This window comes from Lathamus discolor, chromosome 4 (assembly GCF_037157495.1).
Source record: "Lathamus discolor isolate bLatDis1 chromosome 4, bLatDis1.hap1, whole genome shotgun sequence".
NCBI lineage: Eukaryota > Metazoa > Chordata > Aves > Psittaciformes > Psittacidae > Lathamus > Lathamus discolor.
Window position 1 is genome coordinate 70,825,239 of NC_088887.1, and position 18,708 is coordinate 70,843,946.

Here is an 18,708-nt window from a genome sequence, read left to right on the forward strand (position 1 = left end):
GAACTCAGGAGGGGGACAGCCTGTAGCCCAAATAGGAGAGCTAATCAGCAGAACACCTATTTAAAAGTGATCATATTTAAATACTTTGCTGTAGTCTTCCTCTTTAGCCCTCATCACTAGGGAGTTCACAGGATATTTTTGCTGTTTCTCATTAATTACAGCGCCAATCCATTTATCCATGAAACTTTTGTAAACAGAGATGCCCTTTGGGATGAAAGGATTAGAATTTCAATTGCAGTGGATTTGATGGTTGCAAGTGAGTTAGGAGGAAGAAAGCAGGGAGAGAAAATCTTGAAATGGCAGAAATCCATGTTTTCTTTATTCACTTGAACTGAATTATTTCTATTACACAGCATGGAAAAAAAAAATTCGTATGCTCAAATCTGACAGTAAATAAAAAATTCCTGGAGGGACTGTGAATAGAAACTAAACCAATGAAGACTGACAAGGCCCAGAGTCCTCATGTTACTAGAGCAATTGCGTGCAGCAGAGATGGTTACATTAGCACCTGGATATTAGCACATGAGACAGGTTTTCTTTTCTAGTCTGCAAGGCATTTGAAGGTGTCTCACGCTCAATTACAAACAGAATCAGAAGATATGCAGTGTGCAAAGAATAATTTTATTAATCTTCCCAAAGAAAGTTCTCCCATAGACTTCTAAGGACATTAATCTGAGCACTGAGAACAGGAGCACACAGTATTGATTGGCTAGAAGAAATGTATTTTGTTTTCTTACACTACAAAAACAAATTATCATATAAGCCTGCCCATGCTTCAGCCACACTGTGTCAGGCTGGTTTATTTTCATACCTCCAGACACCACCAGCCGGCAGTGCGAAACTTCTTTGGACTGCCACTGTCCTTTTTCCATTGTTGTTCCCTGATGTCCAGATAACCGTCTATTTTTGGAGGAGCAGACCTCCAAGAATTTAAGGTCTTTGCAAAGGGCAGCTGGTGATATGCTGTACTTTTCTTGTCCAAGACCTTTGTTCAAGCAACAAAACATTTAAAACCCTCTTGCCTTGTGTGTGCAGCTGTCTGTTGAAGAATCCCTGAATCTAAATAAAAAATGGAAGAGGAAAAAAGCATAATCATTAAATCAAAGGGTAACTAATACATTCTGTCCCTTTGTTATGACAGTATATTTCCCAGGTGGCTGGTTGTTTTCAGCTAATATGCTATAAAGGCTATTCAAATGAAGGATTTACACAATAGTGAGAAGAGGGAAAGATCAGATTTAACACCACAATTTTTAAATATAAAGATTTATTGTAGTCTTAAGATTTAAATGATCAGTTGATCTTATAAGACACCATGCAAAGCTGCAATTGAAAGCTATTGAAAATATTCATTACATAACCCATAATAATAAAGGTAAGACTTGCAAAAGTTATTAATATTGTCAGCTTAACACATAGAAGTCAAGAAAACATCAAAGATAGCTTCATCTGCAGAAGAAATGTATCAGCAAATTGAATTTAGGAATTTGTTACAGATGCACTAGGAATCTGATGTTTTGTTTTAGCTAATTCTAAAAATGTCATTCATGCAGGTGTTACCAGCTACTAATGTGGAAATTACTGAAAAGAGAACAAGCTGCAGAACAGCTGAAGCTGTCACCTCCCTCTCCCTCTCTTTTAGACCATGAGTTTGGAAGGTCTGGTTGTCATCCTGCTTTTCCTCATTGCCTTATATAGGGTTATGTTCAAACTGGGGAAATCAGAAAGTACCTCTAAATTAAACAGTGTCTGAAATCTGCCAACAAATTGGTTCTCCTTTTCCAACCTAAATCTCATAGCCCACAGAATAACAGTGTCTTTCTTGCACAAGTGATCAAAAGTTAGGAGGAGTTCATCCAGGAAGGGATGGTGGTAAACTACATCAGCAGCCATAATGTAGTCAAAGTGACAGGAAGACCTAGGAAAATTCTTTTCCAGATCAACTCCCCAAGACAATTCCTTAACATGAGGCTGGTGCTTGCATTTCATCTTTGTATTTCGGAGAACATTGTGCTGGAGGTTTCCAAGCAGTTCTGGCAAATCTGTGGCAGTCACAAGTGCACCTGTGATGGAGAAAACAAACAAACTTTGAGTATACTTCAAGACTTGAGTAAAATATATGGTATAAATGAAAGCTACGTGGACAAAGAACTGTCTTTAGCATGTAGCTCTCCAAGGGGAACAGAGCAATGCAAATAATCCAAATAGCTCTTAGCCATTGTGCTTAAAATAAAGATTTGGTTCCCAGTAGTTCTACTTTACAGATTGCCAGCTGAATGCAATTGGGGATGAGTGGGGAGAAATCAGATACTAGATCTTAATACCATATTGGTTAAAAGTACAGTGAGCAACTAGGGATTGAAAAATGCCAGTTACCCACACCAAGAAGTCAGCATGAGATTTAAGCACTGCCTTGGGTTCTTTCTTTTTCACATATAAATCAGCTTTCTCAGACTACAGAAAGTTAAAAGTCTGTTAAAATGCAGGAGTCACTGAACTGGATCACTCTTGAGGAAAAATAGGCTACCATGAGAAAAAACACAGCAGTGTTTGTAGCAGAAAAATTAAGTTGCTGATCAGCTCCTGAAAGAAAATGCTCAACACAAATGGAACAAAAATGACCTGGCAACCAAAGAACTATCTGGACAATGGAAGGTGGTGCATTGCTCAAGCCTACATCTGGCTTCATCTGGTTGCCACTCACATCTGGACAGGCCACAGGTTCTTATTTTGGTCCCTTGTTTAACACTGTTAATGACATCATCATCTATTGGGACCTCCTTTATTGCATCAGTAGAGTCACTCACAGCTTTACAGACTTGTTTCCAAACAAGCCTTTTGAAACTTACTTTTTCTTGCCTTGAAAGCTTTCAAACAAGTCTTTTAGAAGAAATGACCCACTTCCTTTGCCATCCGGTATTCACCTGAGGGATGTTTCCAAGAGTATAAGAGCAATGGCATGTACTCACCCAGTAAACTGGCTACTATGGAGACCAACCCAGTTCCAGCTCCAATCTCAATCACATTTTTGTCAACCAAATTGTATTGTTTAGAATTAGTTTCCAAAAAATAACATAGAACAAGAGCCTGTAGGGGAGGGAATCCATGAACACACTGAACAAATAAATGAAATAAATCCCTTCACTAAATATGCATTGTCATTTAAAAGCATGCAAAAAAATTCTTGTCTGTTCAAATAAGCAATAATCATTCAAGCACTGTCAAGCTCTTTAGGCTCACAAAATAAGTGCCACAACATGCCTCAGTATAGGCTTACAAAGCATTCCAGCCAGGAGGAACAATTGCAATTAAATAGTCTGTCATGCTGCATAACATGAGCTATAAAACTCCAGTCACCAGATCCTGCTTATAACTGCACTTTTGGTAGAGCTAAAACACGTCCTTCCCAAAGACATCTTGATATAAGGACTGTTTGTGAGAGAAAATCCACAACCCTTGTTAAACAATTCCAACAGTTAAATTATTTCTAACAATAATTAAATACCTAATGATTAAAAAAGGACCAATAGATTTACCCTTTTTCTTCCAGTTCAGTTTGTTTTCAGTTTCTATGTGCTTTCCTTGTTAAGCTTAGCAAGCTTTCAGAGCAAAGCCAAAGAACCCTCTACAACAGACTCCTCACATATGCATTTATAAACTGTCATTAAGAAGCTTCTTCACCTTTTCTGCCCTGACTCATACTGACCAGTGAGTTTTAGTTCACTGCTGAAATAGAAGTTTCTAACTTTATTGCTCTTGCAAAGATAGATTCCAGCTTGTCTCCCACAGTTTTTCACAGACTTCGATAATTATATAGTCTCTATTGACAAATACATATGATGATTGCCACAACTTCTTGCAATACAGGTGACTATTTGGAAAGGCAATTACTAGCGGCTTGATCTGGCACAATAAAACGACACACTTATATTTGTTTTTAACCAATTAAGATGCAGAAAGAAAGGAACAGGAGTACTATTGACCCAATGTTAACATGCTAGAAATGCAAACAAGTTTTTTGCTTTCTACCTCTTAATTCAGAGCAAAAAAGAGTAGAGTTTTTTATGTGAACTTCCATATGTCTCACATTCAACAAAGCTTTGATATAGAAATATGTCTGTGAGAACCAGGACTAATTAAAGCCAGGTACCTAAAGATTGTGTTTGATGTTTGGCTGACATTTAAAACCACATTATACTATGATTTCCTGTTAGCTCCATATATTCCTATAATTCCTTCCCTTGGAGTTTTGCCATATTCTGTTGTAGAAACTGCAGGCAGAGGATCAGTATTTCTGTGGGTTAAATTATGGAAACTTTGAAATCTGCCCTCCTTCCCATGAAACATGCAGAAACTTTATTTTCCTCAAAGTTTCTGTTCTCTCAATAAATTTGACTGACATTTTTTGGAAGGGTTCAAATACTGCTGGATGGAACTAGAAGGCAGAACATGAAACGACACAGAAAGAATGGTTGCCTTCCTTCCACAGCTAAACTGGCTGAACCCTTATAGGAAAGACTTGCACTGAGGCTGCTAAAATATATAGTATAAATGACTAGTCCAGATCTGCTAAGATAAGGAAAATTGTTTGAAGTTCAAAACAGCAGAGAATGCTTAATGTCCTCAGCTGTACTATGGCCAAATTTCTTAAAGATCCTAGGAGGTTAATGCCACTGGGACAGAAATGTAGACCCCTGGATTTTAGTTCTGTCCTTTCTATGGGGGTTGTTGGAGATGATTCTGTTTCAGGAATGTTCTCTGGATGCCACAAGTGTCAATGGTGCATCCTGGCACCTCCCTGAACATAGCGGTTTCTTTCATTCTTAATTATTTTGAAACAGGCAGTTGCATCGCACAGATCAAAACTCTGAAGACGACTCTACGGTGGGCATGTTGATGGTTCTTGTATCAATAGCTAAGGATAATGGTTCTCTCCCACTAGATTTCTGGCTGTTTAAGAAACTGAAAGCTCCAACTGAACATTTTCCCATGTCTACATATTTACAAAGTAAGTTTGTTTCCCATATGAGTGTGTTGAGTAGCTTCTATGAGTCCTAATACATCATGAACTCTTATCACAGCTGTTTCCGCATCCTGGTTCTGCCTGCTGTACAGCTATTTATAGGATGTATAGAAATGTAATCATCATAAGACTGCCTTTTTTCCTTCAAAAGGTGCTTCCAATTTGGATCAAATTGGATCAAAAGTTACTGGTAGGTAAGGAGGGGACACAAGATCATACAGCTTGTATGAGAGAGGCACAAACAAGAAATACCATTTAAGCTTTGAGAACCAGAAATCCATAGGACACCAAGCTAAATTCAGGTTTGGGATTTGCAGAATGGAAACAGAGAAGCACAGAAGGTATTCCTTAGGTTTACAACACACAACAAAATGTATTTAATCAGGCAAAAGAAATTAAAATGCTAGAAGACTCCAAAATTATGAAATAACAATACTGAATAAATATTGTACCGATGGCCAGACGACTGCCCCATAACAATCAATGGCTTCTGTAATTCTTATCTCATGGCCAGCAAAGTGAAAGCCTTCCCAGGCCTTATGAGTTATAACAGCAGGGAAAAAACGCCTTCTCATGATTTCTGCAACTATCTGTTCATCTTCTTTTTCCCCTGGAAGTAAAAGCATGAAAGGTCAAGCAGGCTGAGTGGACTGGTAATGAAACTACCAATTTATAATGAAAACCTGATTTAGAAGCAAGAATGTGAATTACATCTGTGAATAAAAATACATTCATTAATGGTGAGCATCAAACATGGGAAATCTGAATTCTAATTTATGTTTTCAGTTTATGACTAGTTTCTTTCCTGTTTTGCTGAAGAAACCAAGCTCATTGAAAAGTAGAGAAATGAAGTGTTACCATATATTGCTTTCCGTTTCAGCAATCCAAATGAAAGTTAACTTCTTTTTCCCTTCAAGAACAGCTGCCCTAGTACAGACACTCATGGTCTTATGTGCACAGATTTTTAATTATTTTACATATTCATTCACTGTTCACTTTCTCCACATTGTGTTTCTTTCTGACAGTAAACAAAAGGAGCCACAGCATCATTTAGAAGTCTGTCAGAAAACTTGTGAAACAGATCCTAGCAACACAAGTTATGACAGATAGCAGCAAAAGAACTAGTGTTGTCAGGAAAGCTTATCCACCCACCCCAACAGAGCCCTGTCAGAGGGATTCTTTCCAGTTGGCCTGATATCCCAAATGCCATCCCTGTTGCTAAGCAAAGGATATTTATGAGAGCTAACATAACCCTGGATAACACAAAGCTGCAACACAATGTTAAAAAGTAGATCTAAAACAAAAAGTGAAGGTGTCCAGAGTATTTTCTTAAGCAAAGTCTAAAATCATTCCAAGTTTTCACAGGAAATTTGCTTTCACAGCCACCTGTGACACCTCTGCAAATTAGCTAGAGCAAAACATGTTTACCAGCTACACCTCCTAGAAAGCATGCTAGAGATACAGGTTACAGGGTTACCACATCATCCAAAGCAGAATTTCTGTACCAAACCTATGAGTTCCCATCAAAATCACAGATCTGGATCTGCAAAGAAACTGCAGATCCAATGTCTATTAAAAATCAAAACATTTATGTTCTCATCAACATAAATCACACTGGCCTACTGAAGATTCTTCACATATTCTTTTCCCTCAAACCACTGCAGTCACAGGACATGATGGCCTCGAGTGTTGTTATTTGCTCTGCCGTATGCCTCAATACTTTAATAGCCATAACCTATTAGCAAAGTTTTTCCTCCCTTCCTTGTTGTAGAAGGAGAAAGAAACAAAGCACAAACCACAACAGTATAATTTTATAAAGATAACAACTAAATTAGTCAACACTGAAACTATGATATTAAGATGTTAGGAAATAAGTAGCGTGTGGCAGCCCATTGCATATTCTGCAAGCCTCTAGTGTTGAGAGAAAACACATGCGTCATTGTGCCTGCAATCAGGGAACTCTGCACAAACATGAGTTAAGTGCCAGAGAAATGCTGCTCCAGGGCAAAATTAATCTTTTCAGATGGAAGAATTAATATGAAGCTATCTTATTACACATATCGTACGTGTATTTAATATATCATCCTGTTTCCAGGCATACCAGATATAGCCTGCTTTTAATCTTCTCTGATTGCTTAGAGCAGTCTGATCTTGTTCTATGATCAGCACTAGCTGTGGAAATAAAAAGCTATTCCTTCTATTACCTCCCAATTACAACCATTTTTCTTGATTCTTCCTCCCTTGATATCTGTTTTGAATCCAATTTTGTTGAGAAACCATAACTTACAATGTCTTAACATACAAAGCTTCTGCCAGCAGATCTATAAAACTTCAGCAGTATTACAGCTACCCCTCTAGTGTTCAATAAACATTTCCCACCTATTCCTTACCTTACCAGCAATCTTCCTACTTACAGCTTGCATAGCACTCACACTAAACAAATTTGGAGGCCACTGCTCCCTACCTGAGCTAAACTGTCCACACCCATAAACTAAGAATCACAAATCTGCTGATCAGTAATACCACTTAAATCTTTGGCCATCTTATCCCTTTGGGAATCCCCCAGGTGGGTTATTTGGAGAAGTTTACATTGATTTTTGTATTTTTATCTTCTGCTTAACAAGATATTATTGCAGAGAATCAAAATAGTCTGTGAGTCAGTGACATTATATGATAAGTAGGCTTCAAAACCCTAATGAGAAATTGTATCATGATCAGGATGCTGATGTTTCTGATGAAAAGTGCTGACAACATAAGGAGTGCAGACTTCTACTCAGATTTGCTTACTTACACACAAGTTTCTCTTCATAATGCAAAAGGCACTCCTTTATTTTCTGCTCTGTATCTGTCAGAATAACTGAACTACTTGTGAGACTGCACAAGAGGAAAATTATTTTTTTTCTGTCACTGCCTTCAGAGCAGTCAGAGCAGAAAAACAACAAACTAGTGGGGAATCTTTCAAGGAACAAGAAAATTATTAACAGAGTAAGCAAAATCCAAGCGAGATTAAGTCTTTTAGTACCTGCAAACATTGAGAAAGTTCTGCTGATACTTGGATCAAACTAGTTTCTTGGTAACAGATGTAAAAATCTGATAAGAAGTTATTCTCCCAGAAGTAGAATTTATCTGTGTTAGTCCATATTCTCTTGTTCGGGAAGAAAAAGTCTTAGAATTATGACTCAGTGAATGGATTTTAATGGCATTTTAAGACAAGAAGAGCTCACTCATCAGTAGAATAGGGTCAACAAGAAAGAGGAGGCTTGACTGACCTGTCTCTCAATTCTTGTAAGAAATGAAGTGCATGATGGGCATTTCCAGCAATACTACTTGAACACCCATACTAAAATGTCAGACTTAAAAGTCTGCTAGGGCTGGTTCCTCCCTTTTTCATTTGCCTGGGTTTGATGAAGTAGGTCACATTTGAAGAGGCCTGGATTTAGAATTATTTTCTTCAGCTTATTCGTCTCTTTGCATGAGCATGTGTATATACTAACCACTGAAGCTTCAGGTGCTAGAACCTTATTTACATCAAGATGAGACAAATCTGATCCTGTTCAGGTAACATACAGAACTTGAAATTATTTTTGTTAGTGAAATAGAGAATGCTCCTTAGGTCTTGAAATCGTGTTCACAAAGAAGTTCCTATCTAAGATGCTCCAAATTCTTCTGGAAATACAATGTGAACATCTAAATTTCTGAAGACTTTCTGCCTAATAGGTTAATTTCTTACAGCATTTTTAAAGGTAAAGTTTGGAACATGTTCATTGAACTCCCTCGATTATAAGTTGATGTCACAGCTGGGGGAGAAAAGTCATATACTGCTCACACATCTTGCACTTTATCAACCACATCATTAAGAAAAGAGTGTAATCATTCTCAAAGGCAAAGCAATTGTTGTTATTACAACTGAAACGCGAACACAGCTTTTCGAAGAGACATACTAAATCATGTGGAAGGATGGAGCTACAAAGTCAGTGGCAGGTTAGTTAGAGCAACGTGTGTCAAACTGCAAAATGTCCTGTAGGGAAACAGAGGATTTTGCTGACACATTCAAAATGTCAAATGAAGCGTTTAATATTAGAAAAAAAACATTAAGAAAGAAAAAGATGTGAAATCTGCTGGGACAGAGTTGGAGAAATCCTTCAAGTGGACAAGAGAAGGCAGAAGGAAAATAGCAGGAGAAAGACCAGGCCAGAATAGAACAAGTTGCAAAACACAGCATCTAGAATGACTAGAAATAGTTCCTGTTTGTTACATGATCAACTGTTCCCTTTACACATAAAATTATGCTTGGGAGCGTGCAGCTCCATCAGGAAACAGTAAACTTAACATTCAGTTGTGTATCTTCCATCAATTAACAGCATATGTTAATTCTCCCACTGCATAACTAATGATACTGCCTACATTAATGCATTCTCCACTGAATAAAAAGGGAACAGAAACAGGCACTGTTAAGCATCACTTTAAATGCAGGAAAAGCAGCAAAGATAAGGGGGCTGAATTAAAATTACATTAAAAAAATAAAATAGATACGATTGTCTAAATACCTGCATTAAAACATGGTTAAAAATTGAAGCAAAATGACTTTTCCATGTGAAAGCTGTGAAGAATATTCTATCAGTAAATATCTCCATTTTCAGACGAATAGCACACAGTACCAAAACATCCTCCAAGTACTTTGCTAATGGATTAAACAGCATTAATACAGAAACAATAGTTTCAACCAATAATTCATCGAAACAACCTACACAGGAAAAAAATACGGATTAGTCTCTTTCAAGTCCTGGCCTGACTCTACTTAATCCCTTGAGGTCAAATTGTGTCCCAGCCCTACGTAATAAGGAAACAAGACCCAGCTGTCTTCTGCTTCTCACCTGCTTTAATGGATCTTCTCCAACTGGCAAAAGGAATGAAATCCAAGCCTTCATCATGAGCTTGACCTGGCAAAGTTCAGCCAAAAGACAGCAACATTCTCCCTTCTTCAGAAACAGTATACTCTCACCTGCACAGTTTAGATTTTAAATTTATCATTTAGACTTACACTCACAAGTATTTTAAGAGCGGTGTATCAACAGGTGTGAAGACATACATGATTTCTCTGAGACTTCACAGCAATTGCTTGAGTTTAATGAACATAGGAGGACTACCTGTGCTGACATTACTGATTGAGTAATGCATGAGAGAAAGTTCCAAGAATCATGATAGCTAGGGCTCTTCAGGTTTCCCCCCTTAGGACACATGGAATTGGAATCATCCAAGTAAAGATTTAAGATTTATATATATACACACACATAAAAATATGTATAATATGCACTATGTATATTATGTATATTTTTATATAGATCTATGCAATAGTTATCCTTATATCCCAGCATCAAGAAGATGCCTGCAGAAAGGTTATCAAGAGAATAGATCTGCAACCAGTTCTGTAACCATAAGAGATGACTGGAGAAGAGTTACATTACTACACTGATAGGATTGTTCAGCAGGTAGCCCTGTGAATCCATCTGGGTATTTCCACTGGTTCAGAAGTTAGCCCCAGATCTACATTAGGTCTTGTTCTAAGGTACTCTGGAGACTCCTAATTTGTTCTGAGCTACTGACATCTCAGGAGCCACTACAGGTGGCTCCATGGAAACATACACAATCAAAGAATAGTCCCCAGATTCCAGGTGGTATCACTTTAGTGTCTTTATTTCATTCCACTTATTTCTATTTCATTACATTCCATTACAGCTTAAGCACCCTTAAAGAAAGGGGTTGGGACGGAAATCTAATCATGCCCTTGACTTTCCAGAAGTCAGATGTAACTTACACCATTCTGAGAATATAAAGCAAAGTAATGGAACAGTATTTATCTAAGCTACACAGTTAATTGCAGGCAGGATGAAGTAAGGAAAAAAGAGGGAAATGATAACATAACCAAGTGTAGGCATTCTAGTACATCCATTACAAGCTCAAACTGCTGAAGTGATTGCAATGACAAGGTATATTACATTGATTGATCTAAGATACTACGTCAGGGTATATAACACCTGAAACTTTATACTTTGAAATGCAGAAATACAAAACTGACGCCCACAGGCAGCCCCTTCTCAGCCACGAGACAAGATGCACTTAGCTCAGAGCACAAGAAGACAGGAACAGGAGAGGGATATGCTCACAATAGCCAGTCTATGTATTTACTCAGTCTCAAGAGGCACATTTTCAATTTGAAATTCACACCACTGATATCCCAGCTCCATCCAAGTCACAGGTCATCCAAAACCACTAGAAGGCTGAAAATAGAAGTACCATAGTCAGATTATGTCATGAACACATAATGAAATCAGATGTGCCAAGCACTTTCCTTGTTACTTCATCATGTTTGTCTGTCACTGAAAACATCTTCAGGTCTTGGCTGAGCAGCTATTTAATCTCTAAAGGTAACAACTGAATGATTTCCCTTTGACTACAAAAGCAGACTGTGTTCTTAAATTAGATGGTCTAATGTACACTATAAAAGGCCGACAGCCAATTTCCTGATGGATAGGAAGGCCCTGGGAGAGTAATTCAGACACTGTAAGCCATTGTCTAGTCTAATCTTTCACATCTCTTACCTTGTCCTGTCAAGAAAGCATTGTGACATTGAAAGCTCTTACTTCCTCATAGCAACATGCCAGAACGTGCTAGATACCATAGCCAGCAGAACAGAAGGGACTCAGCAAAATGCCTGCCAATGTTCCCCTGCTACTACTACTATCTAAAATATTTCTTTGAGGAAAGGACCTGAAAGTAACCTTGAAACACCGATCATGCCGCCTTTCTTGTGTGGCAGTTGAGAAGCATTTGATTTATTGTTGAAATGCAGCTACTGCAAAGAGAAACGTGAAAACAGGGAAGACAGGCATACGGCTGAGAGGGAAGAATGTTACAGACTTCTCTACAAAGTTAGTATGTTTTAATTATTTGAGTGGTGCCTCTAACTTGTGTTTTATCTATACACAAGAATTTTCCATTTAAGTTTAGTAATGTCTTCAGCAAAAGCAAGTCTACTTGTCAAGGGGGAAGAAAAGGAACTGAGACATGTTAATTCAAATTAATACACCTGATGGCTACTATAGTACTTGAATGCTGCCACTTTCAAACAAAAGAGCTGAAAGGTAAGTTACTATGAGATAGCCAAGAGGCAAATTCAGAGAAGAGATACTTTTAGACTGTTCTGATTTGCTGTGAAGGTGCAGTTTAGCTCTAGTCACTCCTTAATTGGGCTATACTCAAGTCTTACACCACACTACCTCTTTTTAGTCTTTTTTGGCTTGTTTGGTTTGGAGGCAGTTTGTTGCCCAGGAGGAATAGCATTTGAGTTCTGATATTGCAGGTCAATCTTGCAGTGAAAAAAAAAAAAAAAATTAGGTAGCTAATAATAATAGCTAATTGTGCAATTTCCACAAGCTTAGGGCAGGGAGTTAATGCTTTTGAGATGAGAATTAATGGAAGAGGTTGTCTGGCTCTTTTGGTTTTGTTTGTAAGAGGTTTTGTTTAAGAGAGAGGCATAATTCAAAGCTAAGAGACAAAAGAAGAAGATAGAAGAAGGAAAGGCAGGTGGTGAGAAGACAGCCAAAGTGTAATTTATATACAGTATAAATAGGCTCAGTTTTTAACCAGCAGAGCCAACTATATAAAGAATGGTGCAGCAGTTTGAGCACTCAGAAAATGGAGGAACTGGGCGCTGGACATTCCTCAGAAGGATTCAAATTCACAACTCACCTGAAGGGTGTGTTTCAACTGCCCTACAGAACCAGGTGCTTCCCCTTTACTCCATTACTGTCGGAAACAGGCTATCAGGAAAGTAGGACTGCAAGTATCATGTTAGAAGGACAAGCAGCAAGCAAAAGCCCAGCTGTGAGTTGCACACTGAGAAAAGGCAGCTTCAGGCTCCACCCTCTGATCCTAGGATGTTTTTCACATTTTACAACAGTCTTTGAAGTAAATGGAACAGTGTCAGTGAGGAAGGGAGTGAGAAACATAAGTATCTTTAAAAGTAACCCAGGAGATAGGAAAGAGACACTAAGTTACTCCCTCTTCTTATCTTAACTTCTGAGACCGACTTATGCTGCTTCTCACTTGCCTCCATTCCAGCTACATCCCATTTAAGGCACCTTTCTGGACTCCACCCAGAGACTTGAAATGATGGCACTAGTTGCCATCGGTTAAGACATCTGTCAAGCAGGGTGAGTAGGACTGTGGCCCTTCTACAGTGCCAGGAGATATGTGAAGGTTACCAGGTCAGCAATTTCTCAGATATTTATGGATTAAAAACTGAGCCCTGGCCAAGTGAAGGGAGACGATGGAGTGTCAAGGACATGTACGCCTTGCAAACTTGCTCTCCTCCTTTTGTCTCAGATAAAATTAGTCTAGGATGAACCTATATAATACAACTGTGGTAATTTAGTATTCCAAGAAATGAAAATGGAAGTGACAAAGTGTGATATTAGAAAAGTTTAGCCAAGGACAGTTAAAACTAATAATCAAGAGAAATCATGACAGGAAAGAAAAGAGACATCTAACTATGCAGATGTGGCCAAGAACTAGTAAGATAAAGACACCAGAGGAAAGATCAGACAGTCTGAGGATCTACCTGTAAGCTGAGAAGCAGTAGTAATGGGAGTCATGAACAAGAATAAGGAGTTTTAACCTGGAGAACTTGTGACAAGCCAATTGAGAAGGAAAGGGGAAGGCATATAAAGGAATAGAAAGAATTCAGACTGGAACTAGCAGAGAAACCAAACTAGAATAAGAATCCCTAGAAGCAGAAACTGAGACCATGTAGGTGAAGATTAATGAAATTAATTAGTTTTCCATTAATGAAATAGGAATGGGAAGGTGGTAGAGGGAAAGTATGAGAATAAGGAAGGAACAGGCGTAGGGTGGTATCAAGCAGGTAAGTCTCTGTGCAGCAGGCTCAGCACCCTTCACCTCCAGAACCTGGTATAGAATTTAATATGCCAAAGTCTGGTGTCAGATGAAACTCTGAAGTGATCTCATTCTCCATGTCTCCTCATCCTCCTAATCTAGTGTTTCTGGATACTGTCTCGAGGAGAGCCACCTGCTACCACTATCAACACAGTTACTCTGTTAGCTAAGTGGAAACATATTTCTGCAATTGCTCTGAAGATTCTGCCCTACCAACTTCTTTTTCATACATTGACCTAATGTCCCAAAAGTCAACTTATTTTCATAATTCAAAACCCAAAGAAATTACATGCAGACTCTCTCCTCCCTGCCCTGAATCCTGCATGAAGGGGAGTATCAATATTAGATAACCAAGCTTGCAGAAGTATAGAAATGCCTGTGCAAATTTATCTCAGCCCTCAGGTACTATGGAATACCTAGTGACAGTCATCAATAGTTTAGTTTTAGTAATCCTATCTTTAATATTTATTCTTCTAGGTATTTCTCCCCTCAGCAATCATACTTCATTGCATAGCTTTCATTGCATAGCTCTTCATCTAAGTGAGAATTATGGGATAGGAAAGGGAATTGCATCAAAGAAAATCTCCAGATTCTGGTACTTGAACAGTGATTTGTGGAACAGCAGTCCCTACCAATCCCTATCAGCCATCTTCTTGTGCAATACCAGCTTTCTGGAGGGGGCTGTCAATTTGGGATACCACCTAGCCACACTGAACAGGTAACAAAATTCTGGCTTTATATGGACTGTGACTCATCTGAGATTTTGAACAAAAACATTATGAAAAATAATAAAACACTCTTATTTTTTCCACACTCATCTGTAGAACATAACTAGACTCCATCCTGAAACACACACACTTGCCCTAAAACCTTGTCTACTTCTGGTGACCCCTAAAAAGCAGATTACTCATGGTGCTTTAGGATATTGAAAGACATGCAGCCATGAACTTGCTTATGAGAAAAAGCTGCCAACAGCCCCTAAAGGTATTTGAAGGTTAGGTTTAAGGCTGTCTGTGCAGAAATCAGGCTTGTAATAACCAGTTCTCCCTAACTGACAGGCTGCAAACAAACCTCTTCTGAATAGCTTGATCATAGACATGGCTTCATTCCCTGGAACCAGTCACAGGCGAATAGCCAGAGGACAGATGCCAGGCACTGGAAGGAAATTGCTGGGACCAGAGTATGCACATAAAGCAAGTATTTACGGCATAGCTAGAATACTACAACAGCGCTATCTGTTGTATTTTCTGTACAAGTGCCATAAGCACAGTTCTTCAGGAAAAAAAAACAAACAAACAAAACAACAAACCTAATTAGAAGATAGCTCATTGCTAGCAAGACACCTTGCTCATTATACTTAAAAATATTCAGAAGTGCAAAGATAAAACATAGTGAAATAAGAAACGTTTACCTGCTTGTCTTTCTTTTATCAGTTCATTCTGTAGATGATTATGTTGTGATGATATCAAATCCATGCTATGCCACAAAACCTGGGACAGAGAAACACAAGCCTGACTGAATAAAATGATTATTTCTTTTTTCCCACATGACGTTTCACAAATATATATATGCATATATGTTTTACGCATATTGTGCTATAATTTACTTCTATTGGCAATATTGACATATAGACAGATAAACATCAATATTCAAAGCATGAAAGAACCTGAAGCAGCAAATTAGTTGAACTGAAAGTAGTTTTAAAATAAATAAAAGAGCTTTGATAAACTTTTAATACTTTTATGAAATCTTAAAATTAGAAAAAATTAAAATCAGGGTTGGTAGTTTTATAAACACTTAAAAAGAAAGATAGTAACAAATCTGTGAAAGAGAAGAAAAATCGCACCAAAAAGAGCTCATCTTTTTGGAAAAAAAGAAATGGCTTGGAAGGGAAGGAAACAACCTGTTAGTAAAGTGGCATATGAGAGTAAGTAGGAAGCAGGATCTACAGACAACATGCAGAACAGAATGTGTATATGCCTATATAAACAAACACAAAACACACAGATTCGGGGTGGGGGGGAGGGGGGAGGGAAGCAATAGGAAAAGTATGACAGCGGACAATACAGTTTTAGGCTGCCTGCAGAAAGGCAGGCAGACAGACAACCAGCAGCCTCCAGTTCTTGATATCTTGCTATTTCACAATTAGGAAAACACTGGGGGGAGAGGAGGAGGGAGGGAGGGGGGAAAAGGGAAGAAAAACTAAAAAGGAAAATAAATCAAGAAATCAATATTTGATCCTTTTAAAGCTCTTGCACTGTTTACATGGAAATTTGACTGATTTTTGCAGGAATAGTCACTAGATAAGTCAATGAGTGAATGAATATGATCAAAGTCAAAACATATGCTGAATATGGAGAAAACTTCCCCACAGTGCAAAGTTTTAGGCAGGTTTTCCTCTCAAAACTTCAGACAAAAGACAACAGTATAGAACAGCCCTGTCTTGTTAGGAGGACACACTGTATTCTCTTGATTTCAACCTACAAGAGACACACAGGTTTAACATTTCAACTTTACTACCACAGTGCCAGCAGCCATTAACCTATTTGAAGGTGCAAAATAACTTAGGGGGGCTTATTACACACTACCATAACAGAAAAATACTGTTATATTTATGTCTATCTGTGAACTTAGCAATCGTAACATCATTACATGGGAAACAGAAAAGGGATTCAATGTTTTTGTATTCATGTTCAGAACAACATGCAGCATTAGAAACTACTGGAATATTAAGCAGTAAATGTTACACACATCCATCAGCTTGTCATCCACCTTGGAAATATAAGACGACACATTTTCCCTCCATTGGGGATAAAAATAACAGTCGGTTATTTATATATATTTATATAATATTATATATATTATATATTATTATATATATAAATATATATATGTATCAGTCCCTCTGCATTCTGAAGGACAAGCAACACTGCAGTATAAAGCCACCCTAAAATATTATATTTTGTGGTCCTCTTACTTTTTTTCCTTCTAAAAATATCCTTTAAGGTACACTGAACTGCACAAAAACCTGTCTGACTTTAACATGCAAGTTCAGCAGTACTACATGCATCTCAACAGCTGCTGAGTAACACTGTTTGAAGGCAAGGATACAAAGTCATTTTGAGTCAAAGAAACAGATGACATAACCACAGGCATCCACCGGGTTTCTGTCAACATTACCTGTTTCTCTTGCAGCGTTAACAAAGACAGTCGGACAACAGAGAAGTCCTTATCTGCTGGGCTGCTTTCCCCGCAGCCGCGAGCAGGAGTGTGCTCTGAAGCGCATGCCACGCGTTGCCAACATCCCCACAGCAGAAGCAATAACAAAACCTGACAGCTGCGGCACGATCACAAAGTGGGCACCAGGCACCGCGTCCCTTACGTAAGGGAGCAGATTTTGTAACAGCAGCAGGCACCCGGTCAAGGGAGCACCTACCAACAAAGGAACCAACTCCAGAGTAGTTTTTACAAATGTAAGGTAGCAGCATGGTGTTAGCAACCACTCACTGTCACTACAAAAGTAACTGAAGAGCAAAAAGGTCATTCTTCAGATTCAAAAGGCCCACGGCAGGAAGGTTGGAACTGGATGATCTTTAAGGTCCCTTCCAGCCCAAACCATTCTGTGATTCCAAGCACAGAGGGCAATCTGCAAAGGGACAAGGGTGCATGAGGGGCAGGGATATATAAATCTGTGCCCACATTGGAACACAGAACTGTAACAAGGTACAACCCCCTCCCTCCCCTGAAAATCCTAGCACACTTCACCTCCTAAGACAGCTGTTAATGTGCATAAATATACACATAACACTCTTCCTTAGCACAGACAAGATGTGCATTCACACTACAGGTCACAACCCATTCCTGCCATAGGAAAATACTGGTATCTTTAAGACTTCTCTCAATCCGGCTGTAATAAATTCAGGACAGAGTTTTTAGCAAAGTTAGACTTCAACCTCAGCTGCGGTTTCTAGGCGCCACTGAAAAATAATAAATGGTTGTACAAAAATACTTCAGAGGACTGAAGGTTTCGGTACTTTACCATACCTGGCAGAAGAAATTAGTAATATCTCCTCTCCACACAGAAACCAAACAAATCACCAAGACCTGATCTACACTGCTAAAGCAAAACTCAGTTATGTGAGTGATTTACAACACTACTGTAAACTGGTCAGACTCAGAATTTGCTTTAAATATGGTAATATTTTCCAAAAGTAATATCAAAATTTCTGCCCAGTAAGCACTGTACATTAAGTATTAGACTCTCTGCAACTATAAAGGCCAAGTCCGAGACAGCTCAGTTCAGGTCTTCACCCTTCAGTTTCCTATGAAACTTAGTTGTACAGACTTGGACTTTCAAACAATGAAACAATGAGAAATGAAGTCAGAACGTCAAATAAGAAGATGAAAACCAGCAAGGACTAAAAGGTAATGTAAGAACACAGGTATGACTGGCAGCTTCTGTGGTTTTTCACCTTAGCCTACAGGAGCTATAAATAAATTCTACTATCATTGAGGAAAAGAGGTGGGTAGGTGGGGAAGTCTGAGCCTAACACACATTGTTTCTCTCACAAATTAATCTGCCATGAGTTCTGCAACCAGTGGATACCTCTTAATGTCACTTTTGAAATAGACTGTGTCTTTGGACATGGTCATGTAACTCCAAATCTGGAAACTTGACATTTACTTCAGAACATAAATAATCACTGCACATCAGATTACAGAAGGACAAA

General features: G+C 38.4%; 1 protein-coding gene across 6 annotated transcripts; it reads right to left on the reverse strand.

Annotated features, from left to right (window-relative positions):
• Positions 1-600: 600 nt before the first annotated feature.
• Positions 601-17,236, reverse strand: LOC136012715 (protein-lysine methyltransferase METTL21E-like). Of its 6 annotated transcripts, none has more exons than XM_065675778.1 (8): positions 15,882-15,897; positions 15,390-15,468; positions 11,210-11,301; positions 9,898-10,025; positions 5,476-5,633; positions 2,970-3,087; positions 1,732-2,063; positions 601-1,059 (listed from the first exon to the last, which is right to left on the reverse strand). In XM_065675778.1, the coding sequence occupies exons 5-8, from the start codon at positions 5,596-5,598 to the stop codon at positions 931-933; spliced, it is 702 nt and encodes a 233-aa protein (XP_065531850.1). In that variant the 5' UTR covers positions 5,599-5,633; positions 9,898-10,025; positions 11,210-11,301; positions 15,390-15,468; positions 15,882-15,897; the 3' UTR covers positions 601-930. The 6 variants fall into 6 exon arrangements, with proteins under 6 accessions (XP_065531850.1, XP_065531851.1, XP_065531849.1 ...); XM_065675779.1 differs by having other exon boundaries at positions 11,188-11,301; XM_065675777.1 differs by having other exon boundaries at positions 11,106-11,301.
• Between the last annotated feature and the right edge of the window lie 1,472 nt (positions 17,237-18,708).

What these genes read in the sequence shown, in the direction of transcription:
- LOC136012715 (XM_065675774.1), bottom strand. Translation starts at nt 15,453, where the DNA reads ATGGATTTGATATCATCACAACATAATCATCTACAGAATGAACTGATA. An exon ending in GATAAAAGAAAGACAAGCAG is followed by an intron (nt 5,634 to 15,389) that starts GTAAACGTTTCT and finishes TTTTACTTCCAG; the next exon opens with GGGAAAAAGAAGATGAACAG. An exon ending in CATAGTAGCCAGTTTACTGG is followed by an intron (nt 2,064 to 2,969) that starts GTGAGTACATGC and finishes TCTCCATCACAG; the next exon opens with GTGCACTTGTGACTGCCACA.